The 20,549-nt window shown below is 38.1% G+C and overlaps 1 protein-coding gene across 1 annotated transcript; it reads left to right on the top strand.

The window, feature by feature from the left end:
- The first annotated feature begins 642 nt into the window (after positions 1–642).
- LOC121367438 (retinal homeobox protein Rx-B-like) lies at positions 643–18,069 on the top strand. The gene is made up of 5 exons (XM_041491612.1): positions 643–1,061; positions 14,452–14,554; positions 15,512–15,635; positions 16,500–16,572; positions 16,910–18,069. The coding sequence occupies exons 1-5, from the start codon at positions 1,034–1,036 to the stop codon at positions 17,191–17,193; spliced, it is 612 nt and encodes a 203-aa protein (XP_041347546.1). The 5' UTR covers positions 643–1,033; the 3' UTR covers positions 17,194–18,069.
- Positions 18,070–20,549: the final 2,480 nt, after the last annotated feature.

Genomic DNA, 20,549 nt, shown 5'->3' with positions numbered 1-20,549 from the left:
AGCCAGTCGTATGTCTTGAAATTGTTAACACACGTACATGTGTAAACGTGTGTGTTATCATAAATATAGCATGGTGTTCTTACCAACGGGTGTGTAAGAGCTACTTATCTTGCACCCCCATCATGCAGGGTATTTACGGCCCTGCAGCGTGAATTCAATTATGATTTGTTAACGAGTTTACACGCTAAAATATTTCAATATGCTGGTAATACACAGAAAACTGTACGTGTTATCTATGTAAAGGGTCGCAGAAAAAACGGACGCCGGTTGTTTGCAGTTGTCCACCATGCTGGTTCGACCGTGCGGTAATTGACAGTACGGTCATCATGGCGGTAATCATCCTACAATTGGATGGCAAAATTGTTTTCTGCTGGAACAGGCCAGTTTTGATCCGTCGGACAACGAAGAGGTCATGGGTCGACGCGGCACTGTCCCGTGTCATTAAACGCGGATATCGAGCACAAAACGCCATCATAAATCATCACCATTCTCGTCTGCTCCGTGTGACATGACGTTTGCCTCGCGCGACCTCGCGCGACCTCGTCATAGCGCGCGCTCAAGTGCCGCACGTGAGCTTCGCGACCAGAAACAAAACAGCGGGCGTCGCCATTTGTAAACATATTCAGCACTAAATTTCTCGTTTTTGTTTGATTTAGAGGTATTTAAATTAAGAGTCATTTTTAAACGCTATGCAGGCGCCGATATCAAGCGGTGAATAGAGGATGGATCTTTTGAATCAACTTTGCATTTATTGCTTCCGCAGTGACGAAATCCTAATTGATCAATTTGGAAACAATTAGTTTCTAGTTCTTGTCATTTGGTGGTTTAGGACTTCGCCGATTGGCCACTAACTGGCGGTCATTAGTGAAGGTGAATTTAACTAATCCGGGCACAGATATATAAGCTGACTAACAATGGGACGCGTCCTGAAGTTAACAAACACTTTAAAACGGACTACCACATTTTCTTTTTGAATTGTTCTTGTAAGTCTTTTAGCCATCAGAGGTTAGCAGAAACGTCATTGTCAATACCAATGAGAATCATGCAGCAACAAAGAGAAGGTAATTAGTTAGTTAGTTAGTTAGTTAATTAAATAATTAATTAATTAATTTTATCTGTCAATCCGTGGGACTATATCTTTTTATCTAACTGTCTCTGTCTCGCTTTATGTATGTCTATCTATCTGTTTGTCTATATATCTATCTATCTATCTATTTATCGGTCTGTCTATCGATTTATATACATTTTTTAAAAATTATGATTTTAATGAAAAATACATAAATAGTGTCTCCTTTTAATGATTTACAGAAAACCAAACATTTTTATATTTGGTTTCGATGATTAATTTTCCTAACATAAATAATGTGTTATATAAAGAAGATACAATATAACCTTCGAATACGAACCAGTGGTAAAACGTTCGATTGATGCGCGGTCGGTCTAGGATCGATCCCCGTCAGTGGACCCATTGGGCTATTTCTCGTTCCAGCCAGTGCTCCACAACTGGTGTAACAAAGGCTGTGGTATGTGCTATCCTGTCTGTGGGCTGGTGCATATAAAAAAAACCTTGCTGCTAATCGAAAAGAGTACCCATGAAGTGGCGACAGCGGGTTTCCTCTCTCAATATCTGTATGGTCCTTAGCCATATGTCTGACGCCATATAACCGTAAATAAAATGTGTTGAGCGTGTCGTTAAATAAAACATTTCCTTCCTACCAAAGCTGTGTTATTATATATAACGACACAGGTGTTCCCCCCCCCTCTCCCCCCCCCAAAAAAAAAAGCAACCCCCCTCCAAAAAAAACAAACAACAAAAAACAAACAAACAAAAAAACCAACAAACAAACAACCTAAAAACAAATCCCAACTAATAAGAACGAACCAAATTATATATATTCAATTTTCAGTAGAATATTAGAAGTGCTTGATAAATATTTCATACACATTCATCTGGAATACGTTTATTTTAATTTTCAAAACGTAGTCAGGTCAGCAGAAGAAATCCATAGTTTCTGGAATACCACCCCAGGGGTTCTAATTACAGTCCGTGAAAAAGGGAACCGATGAATTGGAATGTAACGTTAAAATAAATAAGGCAAAAACTCTCTATTAAAACCCACATCATCTCACTGTGCTATATTAAAGGGACATTCCTGAGTTTGCTGCAATTTTAAAGATGCTTTTTAACGATTGTAATTACATTATTATTAGTGGCTGTATAAACGTGTAAACGTGTTTCTAATCGTTCTAAACTTTGTATAAACGTATAAACGTGTTTCTGAGCATTCTAAAATTTGTACTAGGTTAAAATTAATTTTATTTAAAAAAAATAAAAAAATCGTAGAAGACGAAATCCAGATTGGGCTTCTTACAAATATCAAGACGACCAGAAACACACTGAATATACAGACACTGATACTGTAAACAAGAAAATATGTTTAATATGTAATTTTAATCGTTGAAATATTTTATTAGTCGGAAACATCTTATAATGCAGCAAACTCAGGAATGTCCCTTTAACAAATGTAAATAAAAAATGTTTTTATTATATATAGAAATATGTTAACCTTGTATGGACAAAATTTTACTTTTTAAATTCTAAAGTGCACTTACACCCATTAGCCGATCTGTATTTTTGTGCTGGGGTGTCGTTAAACACCCATTCATTGGATTACAAAGTGCAACATGATGGTAAGTTTTAAATAATTGTTTTATACAGTGAAATAAAAAAGAAAAGGCTAATCAATGGTGCACAGAAGGTTTAAACCTTAATATACTTAACATGAATGAATGAATGAATGAATGTTTAACGACACCCCAGCACGAAAAATACATCGGCTATTGGGTGTCAAACTATGGTAATGCAAATAAATAAAGTGATGATCAACATCAATATAAAAATTCAAGGTTTAAACAAAAACAGTGTAAAGAACTGTGCAAAAATACAAATACAAATATCATAGAATTTTACGGACACCGAATTTTACTCTAAACTTCAATTTGTGCTGTATTGGCCATTCTCAAAGAGAATGTTACACCCCTGCACCACGATGAGGTTACAGCACGCGCAGGGGATACTTAACATGAGTCAAAGCGTATTCCTTTGATAATTACACATTCGTTCACTGGTTCCCTTTCGATGCAAATGGAATAATCGATAATGGAGTAAAATAATAAATATATTATTAGAAGCTCATTTTAAAGGGACAGTCCTGAGTTTGTTGCCGCTGCTAAGATGTTGTGGACTACCAGAGACGTTTTAGGGACAACAAATTTGAATTAAATAAAAAAAATTGCATACAATATCAGTGTCTGTATATTATTTAAATGTGTTTCTAATATTCCCAGTATTGTACTAGCTGAAACGTTATTTCGTTTCCTAATTTTTCTTTTCTTACGTACGAGATTGTTGGGAGATCTAATCCAGTTTTTGCAACATACAAATAATAGGACAACAAGAAACACTGAATATACAGACACCTATATTGTAAAGAAGAAACACTGAATATACAGACACCTATATTGTAAAGAAGAAACACTGAATATACAGACACCTATATTGTAAAGAAGAAACACTGAATATACAGACACCTATATTGTAAAGAAGAAACACTGAATATACAGACACCTATATTGTAAAGAAGAAACACTGAATATAGACACCTATATTGTAAAGAAGAAACACTGAATATAGACACCTATATTGTAAAGAAGAAACACTGAATATACAGACACCTATATTGTAAAGAAGAAACACTGAATATACAGACACCTATATTGTAAAGAAGAAACACTGAATATACAGACACCTATATTGTAAAGAAGAAACAATGAATATAGACACCTATATTGTAAAGAAGAAACACTGAATATACAGACACCTATATTGTAAAGAAGAAACACTGAATATACAGACACCTATATTGTAAAGAAGAAACACTGAATATACAGACACCTATATTAAAGAAGAAACACTGAATATACAGACACCTATATTGTAAAGAAGAAACAATATTTTATTAGTCGGAAAATCATACGATGGCAACAAACTTATTCTGTCCCTTTACTTACTTGAGTGTTTATTGAGAGCTTATATCTAAATAAGGTTCAAGCACGCTGTCCTGGCCACACACCTTAGCTATCTAAATAATACACTATAAGTAATGTTTGATTTCAGTGATCATAAACGGCTCTAATAGATAAACATATGTTGTAGTGTTTAAAACCTAGGGTCTATTCATTTAAATTCGAAGGCTCAACATGCATGGAAAGAAAGAAAGAAATATTTTATTTAACGACGCACTCAACACATTTTATTTACGGCTATATGACGTCAGACATACGGTTAAGGACCACACAGATATTGAGAGAGGAAACCAGCTGTCGTCACTTCATGGGCTACTCTTTTTGATTAGCAGCAAGGGGTCGTTTATATGCACCACTCCACAGACAGAGTAGTACATACCACGGCCTTTGATATACCAGTCGTGGTGCACTGGCTGGAACGAGAAATAGCCCAATGGGCCCACTGACGGAGATCGATCCCACACCGACCGCGCATCGAGCGAGCGCTGTACCACTGGGCAACGACCCGTCCTCAACATGCATGGAGAATATGGTAATTTCCTAAATGTCTACAAAACCCACCCCCTGCACGCGCGCCTGCTGACTGTGATTATAAAGCATAGCATGCAACTTCTAACTCGCGTTCTTTTCCAATTTTAATTTCCCAATAAATTGAATCTAAATGGCTCCTAAAGAGTATTGACCGGCCTCGGTGGCGTCGTGGCAAGCCATCGGTCTACAGGCTGGTAGGCTGGGTTCGGATCCCAGTCGAGTCATGGGATTTTTAATCCAGATACCGACTCCAAACCCTGAGTGAGTGCTCCGCAAGGCTCAATGGGTAGGTGTAAACCACTTGCACCGACCAGTGATCCATAACTGGTTCAACAAAGGCCATGGTTTATGCTATCCTGCCTGTGGGAAGCGCAAATACAAGATCCCTTGCTGCTAATAGGAAGAGTAGCCCATGTAGTGGCGACAGCGGGTTTCCTCTCAAAATATGTGTGGTCCTTAACCATATGTCTGACGCCATATAACCGTAAATAAAATGTGTTGAGTGCGTCGTTAAATAAAACACTTCTTCTTCCTAAAGAGTATTGAATGAATGAATGTTTAACGACACCTCAGCACGAAAATACATCGGCTATTGGGTGTCACACTATGGTAAAAGCAAACACAATGTGATAATTAATATCAATATAAAAATTCAATAGTTAAATTAAAACACAGTGTAAAGAACCTGTACAAAAATACAAATATCAGTTAGATAATAGTTAACATTTACAATAAAACGCAGTATCACGTAGGAACTGTAAAATAAGTTTTGGATGGAATCGAAAGGATCCTAAAGAGTAAGTTTGGTATATTTGTTTAATAGACGTTCATTTTATTTTATTATTATTATTATTATTATTATTATTATTATTGTTTTTATTTTATTTATTTATTTATTTTGTGGGGGGAGGGTATTGCTATGTGCATCGTACATGTCAATGTACTGTGAGTAGGGGTGCAACGATACGGTCAAAACCGTATTGCGATATATTGCGATATAAGAAACCGTATTGCAATATGTATTGCAATATAGTTGATATTATTTAAATTTAATATTTATGGGTTGGGTCTTTTTTTTAATGAAAACAGAAGGCATAACTTTTTAATGATTTTTATTAATTTCAGCTGTCAGGCTAAATGTTTTAGGCCATATTTTTATTTTTTAACACAATACTTGTCTACTAGAACACCGGTGTGACGGTGTCAAACTATTTATAAATTGTCACATTCGGAAATCCTTACTATCGGGCTTTTCCGTTGCTGCTCGCTTAACACGGAAATGTACGTATTGAGTCGCTATGTTTCGGCAGATCGACCAAACCAGAGCCGAGGTTATTAGCCGAGGTATTTTGAACGATCGGCTGAAGTATTCCGAGTTCAGTGAAAAACAGCGAAGTGTGATTCTCACTTGTTGGTTTATTTCTTTGAAGATGATAGCCGTAGCCGTATTCCAACGTAAATGGACAATGAATGATAATGTGTAAGTAACAAAACATTTATTTGTAATTATCGTTAACTGGTTATTTTCAATGGACATTAAACACGTTTTGTTTAGAAGTCAGAACCAAGTATAACCGACCTATCACTTCGTATGCCAACAAGTAAGTCGACTACGCTTAACGTGATAGTTACACTTCCTGTCACCATCAATTAATAAAATGATGTGGTTTTTGTTTGTTTATTTGCCTATTTCAAGTCAAATAAAATACAAGGAACAAAAATAGCGTATAAAAATCGCGATACGCAAAACTGTACCGCGGTTCGTATCGAGCTGATCAATTATCGCGGTATACCGGTATACCGGTTTATCGTTGCAGCACTAACTGTGAGTAACTGTAGGTGCCCCACTTGTTAAATTTGGGTACGACTCTTAAAAAACAAACAAATCCAAAAGCACCTGCATTCTACTTTGAACCACTGTCCTGGACAGACAGTTCAGATAGCTGTGTGTCCAGGACGGCGTGCTTGAACCTTAATTGAATATAAGCACGAAAAAAAAAGAGGAGAGAATTAAAGTGAAAATTATGCAAAATCAAACACGAGTACGTTAATTTCGTTCGTCAAACTATAGATCACCTGACGATATCCCTTGCTTCTATCCTGTAGTCAATCAGCGTACAAAGGGTTTTATATTGGGGTGGGGGGGGGGGGGGGGGGGGGTGGGGCGTGAGTCGTGATGTGAGACTGTCAGAATTACCAAATGTTTGACATCCAATAGCCGATGATTAAAAAATCAATGTGCTCTAGTGGTCTCGTTAAACAAAACATATATATATATATATATATATATATATATATATATATATATATATATATATATATATATAAGACAGGCAAATATAAAAGGTGCTGGGGGAAAAGATGTGGTACGCCTGTAGTAGAGACTCAAAAACCGTTTTTATTAATTGATTAAAACATTTTTTATTGCTTTAAATTAATGGGGTTAGGCACACATTTTCTCAATTGCTATGCCTTATTCATAATTTAAATACACCTACATACACCATAGAAGACAACGATATATTTACCATCATATTGTGCCCCAAGACTAGTATTTCAAATGCGATGGTATGCACTGTCCTATTTGTGGGGAAGTGCATAATAAACCAGCCTTGCTTTAAACGAAACAATTTAGCAGGTTTTCTCAAACACTATATGTCAGAAATAGCAAAATAATTGACATCCAACTGCCGATGTTTACTAAATCAATGTGTTCTAGCGGTGTCGTTAAACAAAACACACTTCGGGGCGGGACATAACCCTCTGGTAAAGCGTTCGCCCGATACGCGGTTGGTCTGGGATCGATCCCCGTCGGTGGACGCATTTGACAATTTCTCGTTCCAGCCAGTGCAAAACGACTGGTATATCAAAGGCCTTGTTATGTGCTATCCTGTCTTTGGGAAAGTGCATATAAAATAGCCCTTGCTTTCAATGGACAAATGTAGAGGGTTTCCTCTCTAAGACTATATGTCAAAATTATTCGATGTTTGACATCCAATAGCCGATGATTAATAAATCAATGTGCTCTAGCGGTGTCGTTAAAACAATTTTTTTTACAAAACAAACTTGAGTCAAGGCTAACATTTCAACTGATATTTGTGCTTATATCCAATTAAGGTTCAAGCATGCTGTCCTGGGCGCACACCTCAGCTATCTGCGCTGTCCGTTCAGGACAATAGGCCAGTTGTTAGTTGTCAGTGGTTAGTGAGAGAAAACAGGTAGTGTAGTGGTCTTACACCTACCCATTGAATCGTTAAAACTCGTTCCGGGTGGGAGTCGGTACCGTGCTGCGATCCCAGTACCTACCAGCCTTATGTCCGATGGCTTAAGCACGACACCACCGAAGCCGGTTTTATGTCAACAGCTTAACCACAGATGCCAGTTACGTGACCAGTGCAACCAGTGAGAGTTCGCTAACCTCGTGCCGACACGCGTTTGGGCGGGGAGAGGGCGTGGTACGAACCAACCCCTCGGACAAAGGGTTGGACAAGGATGGACACTTGCTGACCCGAGGTCAAGCCGCGGTTCATCTGCCCGCATCGCTCCCCAGCTGCTCTCGTTCAATTTTAAAGATTCTCTCTTCCATGTTCGTTAGTGAGCCGCAATAAATACTCGTAGCTAATAATGTTTGACAGCGAGTATTTAGCCCGCTGTGGCGTCCGCGTTTCGAAAATAAGCCGCTGGAATGGCCGGGAGATCGAAACGGCTCGGGTAGTTAGGAAATAGATAAGCATTAGTACGTCGGTGTCCTGCTGGTGATAATTTCGAGAACAACAGAGTGAAATGAACATTTAGCGTAAATTAAATCCGCTGACCATGACATTGTGTATATATAATGACAGGTAATGAATGAATGAATGAATGAATGTTTAACGACACCCCAGCACGAAAAATACATCGGCTATTGGGTGTCAAACTATGGTAATGCAAATAAATAAAGTGATGATCAACATCAATATAAAAATTCAAGGTTTAAACAAAAACAGTGTAAAGAACTGTGCAAAAAAACAAATACAAATATCACAGAATTTTACGGACACCGAATTTTACTCTAAACTTCGATTTGTGCTGTATTGGCCATTCTCAAAGAGAGGTGAGGTGACAGGTAATGAGTGCCAGTGTCACCGCCCACGTTGTCGCAGTGATTAAGGAAGGAAATGTTTTTATTTAATGACGCACTCAACACATTTTATGCACGGTTATATGGCGTCAGACATATGGTTACGGATCACACAGATATTGAGATAGGAAACCCGCTGTTGCCACTTCATGGGCTACTCTTTTAGATTAGCAGCAAGGGATCTTTTATATGCACCATCCCACAGACATAATAGTACATACCACGGCTTTGTTACACCAGTTGTGGAGGACTGGCTGGAACGAGAAATATCCCAATGGGTCCACCGACGGTGATCGATCCTAGACCGACCGCGCATCAAGTGAACGCTTTAACACGGGGCTACGTCCCGCCCGCGCAGAGATTAAGCCATTGGACTACAGGCTGGTAGGTACAGGGTTCGCAGCCCGGTACCGGCTCCAACCCAGAGCGAGTTCTTAAGGGCTCAATGGGTAGGTGTAAGGCCACTACCCCCTCTTCTCTCTCACTAACCACCAACAATTAACCCACTGTCCTCGCCCAGATAGCTGAGGTGTGTGCCCAGGACAGCGTGCTTGAACCTTAATTGGGTATAAGCACGAAAATAAGCTGAAATGAAATGAAATGCCGGAATGGCCGGGAGATCGAAACGGCTCGGGTAGTTAGGAATAGATAAACATTAGTACGTCGGTGTCCTGCTGGTGATAATTTCGAAAGCAATCGAGTAAACGTTAAATGAACATTTAGTGCAAATTAAACTCACTGGACCATCGACATGTGTGTATATAATGACAGGTAATGAGTGTCAGTGTCACATAATTTATACAATAAGAACGTTAACAGTGATGAATAAAAAGTTGCTTAGTTTAGCTTAGTAACTGGTTTAACGTGGCCATATAACACTGGGCTTTTGGACACGCCTATCCCGAGTCCGGCCTCCGATAGGACTCGGGACAGGGATTAAAAAGTTGCAAATGACTGTTCTATTACTCCCACTCGCCCCCCCCCCCATCCCCTCTCCCACCCCCTTCCAAAACTGCTGGCCGATATGTATATGTGCAATTAGTATTACTAGGGGCGGTATTTAGCTCATTTGAGCCCTCGCTTGAGATGCTTGCGCCGCAGGATCGAACCACCTCGATGGATCCATTCATCTGATTGGGGTTTTTTCTCGTTCCAACCAGTGCACCTCAACTGGTCAAAGGCCTTGATATGTGCGTTCCTGCCTGTGAGAAAGTGCATATAAAAGATCTCTTGTTACTAATGGAAAAATGTAGCGGGTTTCCACTCTAAGACTATATGTCAGAATTACCAAATGTTTGACATCCAATAACCGATGATTAATTGATCAACGTGCTCTAGTGGTGTCGTTAAACAAAGCAAACTTTTAAACTTTGGTATTAGTATCTCCCTATTGGCTCAGTTGGTAGAGCGCTACAATACAGCATGAAAAAGAAAGAAAGTTAAAATTTATTTGGTTTAACGACACCACTAGAGCATATTGATTAATAAATCAACGGTACTGGATGTAATTTGGTCATCATTTGAAACCCGCTACATTTTTCCTAAAGCAGCCAGGGATATTTTATATGCACTTCCCCATAGACAGGGAAGCACACACCACAGCATTTGCCAAGTTGTGGTGCACTGGTTGGAACGAAAAGAAATCAAATTCGTTGAATGGATCGAAAGAAAGAAATGCTTTATTTAACGACGCACACTCTCAACATATCTTAATTACGGTTATATGACGTCTGACATATGAACGAGTACCACACAGATAACTAGAGAGGAAACACGTTCGAATAAAAAAAATGACGACTGGTTGACAACTAGTAGGGTGGTTAGCAGAAGAAAAAAACAGAAAAGAAAAGGCACTGATAATGAAGCTAATTGGAATGAATGAATGAATGAATGAATGAATGAATGTTTAACGACACCCCAGCACGAAAAATACATCGGCTATTGGGTGTCAAACTATGGTAATGCAAATAAATAAAGTGATGATCAACATCAATATAAAAATTCAAGGTTTAAACAAAAACAGTGTAAAGAACTGTGCAAAAATACAAATATCACAGAAATTTACGGACACCGAATTTTACTCTAAACTTCAATTTGTGCTGTATTGGCCATTCCCAAAGAGAATGTTACATCCCTGCACCACGGTGAGGTTACAGCACGCGCAGGGGGAAGCTAATTGGAAGAAATAAACTCTAAACATGTATAGAACTTTAATTTCTCGATGAAAGAAAGAAAGAAAGAAAGAGATGTTTTATTTAACGACGCACTTAATACATTTTATTTACGGTTATTTGGCGTCAGACATATGGTTAAGGACCACACAGATTTTGAGAGGAAACCCGCTGTCGCACAAACCATGGCCTTTGTTGAACCAGTTATGGATCACTGGTCGGTGCAAGTGGTTTACAGCTACCCATTGAGCCTTTCGGAGCATTTACTCAGGGTTTGGAGTCGGTATCTGGATTAAAAATCCCATGCCTCGACTGGGATCCGAACCCAGTACCTACCAGCCTGTAGACCGATGGCCTACCACGAAACCACCGAGGCCGGTAATTTCTCGATGATTAAGAGAAGTATAGTCCGTCACACTGGGAACGTCTTTTTTTCATGCGATGGAATTTACTACAAGTTATTTGTTTCTGAGCAAATTGTTTTCCAAATTGGACACACATATTTTTTGTTGTTATTTCCAAAACACTTTTGCTTTCCTTCTTACGTCAAACGAAACTGAAATGATTTACAAAAAAGAAAGAAACGAAAACGTTTTGTAGGAAGATGGGATGGACTATAGTTAAAATTATCTATCTGAACATAGTAAAAGCAAGATGATAATTGTATGACAGTTTAAACCAGCATGAGAGGTCATAATAGTTCTATAAATGGTTCTTTTGTGTGCTTGTTTATAGGTTTAATATTAGTACATTGTTCAAGCTGCCCATAAAATACCAAAAAAAGAAGAGAAAAGATACAAATGAAGAAAGAATGCGCTAGATTCTTATACAAAGAGTCTGTGGTTCGAATGCCCTCAGTTTTGGAAAGCTTAGCTAATAGTATACTTACGTGTGTATTTTTTTAAAGTGCAAAATATTAATAAATAAATTATTTAATTAATTAAATTCAGATGGAGATTATGTAATATGTAAGGCAATGAACTCGGGGTCCCAACCCTGACATTATCATAAACCATTTCCGGGGCAATAAACTATTAATAAATAAATAAATAAAAACAAAAACAACAACATCCCCTCCCCCACAAAATAACAACAACAAAAACAAAAAAAACAAAACAAACAAAAAACCCAAATAAACCCCATTCAACTCATAATTTAAATATTACGCTCTTCCATTGATTCAAAATTTATTTTATTGCATATAATGTATTTACAAAAGGCACAAGTTGTCCTTCTTATGGGACCCTCTCCTGTTTACAGTAGGATAGAATAGAATAGAATAGATGTTTAACGTACCTCAGCACGAATGAATGAATGTTTAACAACCCAGCACGAAAGAATGAATGAATGAATGAATGAATGTTTAACGACACCCCAGCACGAAAGATACACCGGCTATTGGGTGTCAAACTATGGTAAAGTCAAACAAATAAAGTGATGATCAACATGAATATAAAAATTCAAGAGGTAAATTAAAACACAGTGTAAAGAACTGTGCAGAAATACAAATATCACAGATAGATTAAATTAAAATTGAGAGTAAAAGGCAGTATCACGTAGAAAATTTTAAATAAGTTCTGGATGGAATCGAAATGATTCCATCACATTTCTCTGACCAAATATACTTTTTCGAGTTTCTTTCAAATACTTGCACTCCACCAAAATGTGGCGTACCGTCAAAGTACACTGACAGTGCACACACTGAGGTGGAGAATCCTTCTTTCCTGTTTACAAATAATGTAATATTAAAATACCTGAAACTTCAATTTTTTTATAAAAATTATAAACATCAAAAACAAAACGACAGATAACGATAAAGAAAGAGTAATAACGGGAAATGAAACAAACCTTTACATATTTGTTTTTCTTTTACGATCAATTAGCACGTCCCTCGCCTCCACTTGTTTACTTTCCGTTGCGTGATATTTTTTTAGTTTTCGCTGCCATGTAATCTAGGTGACGAGCAAATGGACGCTCCGAGGTGGGACGCATCAGAACTGTGTAATTGCACAACATATTAAATATGATTACATTAGATTAGATTAGATGGTTAACGACACACCAGCAAGAAAAATACCTCGGCTATTGGGTGTCAAACTATGGTAAATGCAAACAAATAAAGTGATGATCAACATCAATATAAAAATTCAAGAGTTAAAGCGGCAGTCCCTGGAATATTTTTTTTATTTAAGCATTTAGAACAGTTAATCCAATCACATTTGGTGCATATAAGACGCCGCACTCCGCATTGGATTCTCTACGCTGGCTTTTCCAAGTTAAAAATAAACCCAGTATTTTGAAAGTGGGACACTTTTGATGGGCTCCTACCGACGTCAAATACGGCTAAAAATAGCACGGTTTAGCTACTGTTGCATTACAAAATGGCGAGAATTGTTCGAAGTGCGTAGTAAGTATTTGACGATATGCGTTAATTGCAACAACTCGCGAGTAAATTAAAAGTGCAGTTATGCTTGTATCTGAACTTAGAACTTGATTTTTTAAGACTGAAACCAGAGATGGCAGCTTAAAATAAAAACAGTGTAAAGAACTGTGTAAAAATACAAATATCACAGATAGATCAAATTAAAATTTAGAATAAAAGTGAGTATTATATTATTATTATTATTATTATTATTATTAGAAATGACGCAGAGACTTCACATTATATTTACGGTTATATGGCGTCAGACAGAGAGGAGGAAACCCGCTGTTGCCACATCATGGGCTACTCTTTTCGATTAGCAGCAAGGGTTCTTTTATATGCACCATCCCACAGACAAGGTAGTACATACCACGGCCTTTGATATACCAATCGTGGTGCACTGGCTGGAACGAGAAATAGCCCAATGGGCCCACGACGGGGATCGATCCCAGACCGACCACGCATCAAGCGAACGCTTTACCACTGGGCTGCGTCCCGACCCTCCGAGACTTTAGAGTTACAGGTGTGTTGCATGAAGATGTTTCACAGCATTCGTTGATGGCCACCGGCCTCGGTGGCGTCGTGGTTAGGCCATCTGTCTACAAGCTGGTAGGTACTGGGTTCGGATCCCAGTCGAGGCATGGGATTTTTAATCCAGATACCGACTCCAAACCCTGAGTGAGTGCTCCGCAAGGCTCAATGGGTAGGTGTAAACCACTTGCACCGACCAGTGATCCATAACTGGTTCAACAAAGGCCATGGTTTGTGCTATCCTGCCTGTGGGAAGCGCAAATAAAAGATCCCTTGCTGCCTGTCGTAAAAAGAGTAGCCTATGTGGCGACAGCGGGTTTCCTCTAAAAACAGTGTAAGAATGACCATATGTTTGACGTCCAATAGCCGATGATAAGATAAAAAATCAATGTGCTCTAGCGGCGTCGTTAAATAAAACAAACTTTTCGTTGATGGCCAAATAACACGAGTGTGTTAAAACTCTAGTAGCGGGGTATTTTTAGTTTTGCAGTATGATTGAACTATGTTTATTGGTTGATCCGGAAACAACATTAAAACTTCAAACAAATACTGCAATATTTTGTGTTGCACTCTTTTAATTTGCTTTTCAGACATTAATCATCCGCTGTTGCCATGGGAGCCCGGTTTCAAACGAGCATCACACGTGATCAGCATCAAACACAGGGACGCCGCAAACAAAAAACCTAGACATAGGTATTATATAAATATTATGGTGATCGGAGCAATCATCGCAGTAACGAAGATTACTTCATATTGTATGAAAGACGACCAAATGACGACAGACCGAATGACACAGACAGACAGACAGACAGACAAACATTCAAGAATGCATGCAGGAAGCAGGTCTGACAAACACAAAGACACACACGCACACCTAAAAATTGCTATGTTTGTGTTTTATTTTTATCTAATTATTTATTTATTTATTTTTATTCATTCATTCATTCATTCATTCATTCATTTCATGTCGTTAAAGGGACATTCCTGAGTTTGCTACATTGTAAGATATTTCCGACTAATAAAATATTTCTACGATTAAACTTACATATAAAATATATTTTCTTGTTTAGAATATCAGTGTCTGTATATTTAATGTGTTTCTGGTCGTCTTAATATTTGTAAGAAGCCCAAACTGGAATTTGTCTTCAAATAATTTCGTACGTACGAAAAAACTGTATTTTAGGAAATAAAATAAAATTTAACCTAGTACAAATATTAGAACGATCAGAAACACGTTTAATATACAGCCACAAATATGTTATGCAGAAAAATATATTTGATATGTAATTACAATCGTTAAAAAGTCTCGGTTAGTCGATAACATCTTAAAAATTGCAGCAAACTCAGGAATGTCCCTTTAAACATCTATTCTATTCATTTATTTAGGGTGGGGGCAGTCATGTATTGTTACCTTTAATTAGTCTTCCTTGTTTTCAATGCAGTAAACAAAATATTAAAACTTTTTTTTTATTCGTGTACAGTAGGGTTTAAATAAAAAAAAATTTTAACATTTGTGTATGCATGTGCGTCTGTGCGTTTGTATGTGTGGATGGATGGGTGCTGTTTGCTTTATTTTGAGGTGGTCTAAAATCCGCCAAATCTACCCACCTTGCGTTTAAATTATATATATATATCTATATACTTTTTCAGAACAACGTTTACGCCATACCAGCTAGAGGAGATGGAAAAGGCGTTCCGCCGCGCACCGTACCCGGATGTAGTGACGCGAGATGAACTAGCTCAGCGATTGGACCTTCATGAAACACGTGTCCAGGTTAGCCATTTTAAGGCGGAGCTAAAAATTAGTGTTTTTTATGTGCAGTGAGTGGTCGGATGGTTCCCTCTCGACGAAACACCCGCCCCCAAACAAATCGTTTAACGATACCACAGCACATTATAAACTATGGCTCTTTTGATTACTTATTATTTTTATCCCACTGCCCCCCCCCCCCCCTTTCCTTACTCTTACTCCATCTTATTTCTAGGAGCGGGACGTAGCTAAGTGGTAAAGCGGTCGCCTGGTGTGCGGTCGGACTAGGATCGATCCCCGTCGGTGGGCCCATTGAGCTATTTCTTGTTCCAGCCAGTGCCCCACGGCTGATATAATAAAGGCCGTGGTATGTGCTATCCATCGCTTCAGGTGCTCGCGTCGCAGGATAGAACCACCTCGATGGATCCATTCAACTAATTGGGTTTTTCTCGTTCTAGCCAGTGCACCACAACTGGTCAAAGGTCGTGGTATGTGTTTACCCGTCTGTGTGAAAGTGCATATAAAGATCCCTTTTCAGCATTAGGAAAAATGGAGCGGGTTTCCTCTGATGACTTCGTGTCAGAATTACCAAAGGTTTGACATGCAATAGCTGATAATTAATTAATCAATGTGCTCTAGTGGTGTCGTTAAACAAAACAAACTAACTTTCACACCGGTCTACCCCTTTTTACAAAGTCTTGTAACCACCCCCCCACCCCCCTTTCCGGTTATCATAGTTCTGGGTCATGGGATCGAAATAATCATTACAGATCCACCCCGTGTGCCTCCCAGAATTCATCACAGTGCATGTTATTTGTATTGCTGAAATAACCCTATTCACAAAAAGAATATTCATTATGTTATAACAAGTGTCTATACAATTTTTAGGTTTGGTTCCAAAACCGACGTGCCAAATGGCGAAAGGGTGTGTCACCGTCTATTAGGGTGGAACATGAGCCAGGTAAGTTACATGACATTGTCTTCTTTTTTGTATTGTTAAATATTTATTTTTACTTAATTAAAACATTACGACTTGATCAAGTATTGTTCTGAGATAGAAGAAATTACCTTTTAAGGTACCACGTCATTATAACATTGCATTATCTGTTAAACACATCTTCAAAAATATATATTAGAAAAACAGAAATCTTATTTTTATGAATGTGCAAGCAGGTTTCACTTTATTTATTAATTCATTCACCCATTCGTTCATTCATTCATCCATATATTCGTCCGTTCATTATATAATTAATTTTCTTCCATTACAAATTATATATATTTTATATATAATTTTACAGTTGTTGGCACCAAGAAGCCAGAGCCAATAAAAATGCCAGAGACATCTCCTACTACACGTGACCAATCCCTTTCGCCGTCGGCAAACCAATGGAATCCTTGGTCTCTTCCTGGACGTTATGTCTGGTATGCTGGTTGGATGCCGGGAACGCCGCCATACCCGTGGACGCATCCTTCTTCAGGATTGGCTCTTTCAAAGTCACATGACGCGTGCAGTGCCGGTTATCTCCATGGCAAAGTAGAGACCAAAAATGAGATTCCTGGCTCTAGGGGTTATGTGACGTAATGTACATATATAGATTCAAAATGATATATATTATATGCAATAAAATATGTTTCTTATCGACAACTAACTGTTTCATATCGACACCTGTTTCTTATCGACAACTGACTGTTTCATATCGACAACTGTTTCTTATCGACAACTAACGGGCGGAGGTATAGATACTTTCCTTACTTGAACGCCACCTTGTGTACAAAATAAAAATAGAAAATAAAATGGTGGTCAGTTTAAAGGGACATCCCTGAGTTTGCTGCAATTTTTAACCTAGTACAAATATTAGAATGATCAGAAACACGTTTAATATACAGCCACTAATATTTTAAGCTGAAAAATATATTTGAGATGTAATTACAATCACTAAAAAGTCTTTAGTTAGTCGATATCATCTTAAAAAGTGCAGCAAACTCAGGAATGTCCCTTTAATAATATACTGTAAATCGGGAAAATAATGCGTAATGATATTACTGCGTTGGGACAAGCACACATTAAAATGCTTATTTTTTTATTAATGCGTCTGGTAAATGCAATGTTAAATTATCACACAACAAAAAAAACAAATATTGAGTGTGTGTGCCCAGGATAGCGTGCTTGAACCTTAATTGGATATAAGCACTAAAATAAGTTTGAAATGAAATGAAATGTTGACATATAACAGCAGGCCTATACGACGTGTTTTGGTTTTTGCATTGTAGTTTTTCTTTTATTCCGTGATAGTATTATCTGTTAAAATATTATGTGCCAATTATACATCTCTCGCATTTTTCGCATTCATATCTTACTCGCATTAATTTCATGATTTACAGTACTCTAGTTGATGGATATTTATTTTCGTTTATGTATATAAAAATCTTGATGATCTAATAAAATACGTTGGCAAATTTTAAATGTTTTGTTTTCTTTAAAAATCTTACCGGTTACAAAGGGTCTTTGAAACTCGGAGATAATTTATAAAAACTGTATTAATAAATAAATAAAAATATCGAGAATTACTTTACATTTAGTCCTCAGCAAGTCGTTTGGTAAAATATACACCTTGCCAGCCACAGCCAGTAAAAAACACGCAGACATAAAGCTGTGTGGGTGGTATAGCGGTTAAGACTTTGAACGTTAGGCAGATAGGTACTGGGTTCGTATCCCGGTACCGGCTCCCATCCAAATCAATGAATGAATGAATGAATGTTTAACGACACCCCAGCACGAAAAATATATCGGCTATTGGGTGTCAAACTATGATAATGGGAAAAACAAAGTGATGATCCATCCAGATCAAATTTAACACCTCCATAGGAAGGTGTAAGACCACTACACCGACTTCTCTCTCACTAACTACTAACCCACTGTCCAGATAGATGAGATGTGTGCTCGGGACAGCGTGCTTGAACCTCAATTGGGTATAAGCACGGAATTAAATAAAAATGAAATGTAAGAATTCTGCAATAATTATTATAATAGAGTTTCTTGTGTTTAGGCAGCAACCAGCGAATTACTGGTTGCCAGCTAGCCCGAGTACTCTGTCGGTACGAAAAGGGCGGGAGTTAGCTCGGTGGATCCATTCAGCTGATTGGAGTTTTTCTTGTTACAATCAGTGCACCACAACTGGTCAACGGCCGTGGTATGTGCTTTTCTGTCTGTGGGAAAGTGCACATAAAAGATCCCTTGCTACATCAGGAAAAAATGTAGCGGTTTCTTCTGGTAACTACGAGGATTCCATCACATTTCGTTGTCCAAAATATATCTTTTTTCTAGTTTCTTTGAGATGAGTACACTCCACCAAAACGTGGCGTACCGTCAGAGTACACTGGCAGTTCTCACACTGTGGTGGATGTGGTGTGGGTGGGGTAATGTTTGGCATGATTCCATCACGCCTATCGTGGGCACAACCTCTGACTTCGCCAGAGAGTTCTGTCCATAACAGGGAACTGAGGTGCAGGATACTTCTTCAAGATATATGAATGGGTCTCATGTAACACAAATGCATGAATTCAGTTGGCTGAAATATATCGACGTGCAGGCTGAAAATACACAGAAGATTGTGATTAGTGAAAATGGGACATGCCAAATAAAGATTTTTCTATTCTTAGATAACATTGATTAACTATTAAAATGCTTCCTAAATATAATAATATTAGTATACTATCTACTTGCGCCCATGAGATGCGTGCGCTACAACAGCTTGCTATGAATGTGCACGTTAAACTCTATGAATTTGACCACGGGCGTAGGAAGGTGCCACCGGCCTCGGTGGAGCAGTGGTTAAGCCATCGGACTACAGGCTGGTAGGTACAGGGTTTGTAGTCCGGTACCGACTCCAACCCAGATCGAGTTCTTAAGGGCTCAATGGGTAGGTGTAAGGCCACTACACCCTCTTCTCTCTCACTAACCACCAACCAACTAACCCACTGTCCTGGACAGACAGCCCAGATAGCTGAGGTGTGTGCCCAGGACAGCGTGCTTGAACTTTAATTGGATATAAGCACGAAAATAAGTTGAAATGAATGAATGAATGAAGGAAGGTGCCAAAACGTCGAGGGGCACACACACATATGTATGTATGTAAAAATATATTTTTAAAAACATCGCTGCAGCTACAAAGTGGGGGCACATGTCCCCCTTCCCAGCACAACTTCCTACGCCAGTACTGCCCTGACCGTTCAACTTATTCTAATTGGTTATGATGGCAGGGTTATTTTACAAGCGAATTACGTGATCCTCAATAGTATAGTGGTCAGCATCCACGCCTTTCACTCGAAAAAACCGGGGTTCAATTCCCCGCCGTGGAGGATAGAATGTTTTTGTTCAGCGAGTACATTCCATTGTTTCGTCAATATTTTGCGTAACGTTATCTATCTGTGCTGCTTTTATTTAGGCATAAATACTAACCAATCACGTACATTGTTAAAGGGACATTCCTGAGTTTGCTGCATTGTAAGATGTTTCCGACTAATAAAATATTTCTACGATTAAATTTACATATTAAATATATTTTCTTGTTTAGAATATCGGTGTCTGTATATTCAATGTGTTTCTGGTCGTCTCAATATTTGTAAGAAGCCCAAACTGGATTTTGTTTTCAAATAATTTCGTATGTACGAAAAAACAATATTAGGGGAAATACAATGAAATTTAACCTAGTACAAATATTAGAACGATCAGAAACACGTTTAATATACAGCCACTAATATGTTATGCAGAAAAATATATTTGATATGTAATTACAGTCGTTAAAATGTTTGTTAGTCGATAACATCTTAAAAAGTGCAGCAAACTCAGGAATGTCCCTTTAATATTTACGCCTTCTTGGTTCATAGATTTATAATGTTGAAATAGTTTTTGCTTACCCTAAGCTTAGGATATTGGCG

Source organism: Gigantopelta aegis, chromosome 1, assembly GCF_016097555.1.
Source record: "Gigantopelta aegis isolate Gae_Host chromosome 1, Gae_host_genome, whole genome shotgun sequence".
Classification (NCBI taxonomy): domain Eukaryota; kingdom Metazoa; phylum Mollusca; class Gastropoda; order Neomphalida; family Peltospiridae; genus Gigantopelta; species Gigantopelta aegis.
This window is presented reverse-complemented; position numbering and strand designations above follow the sequence as displayed.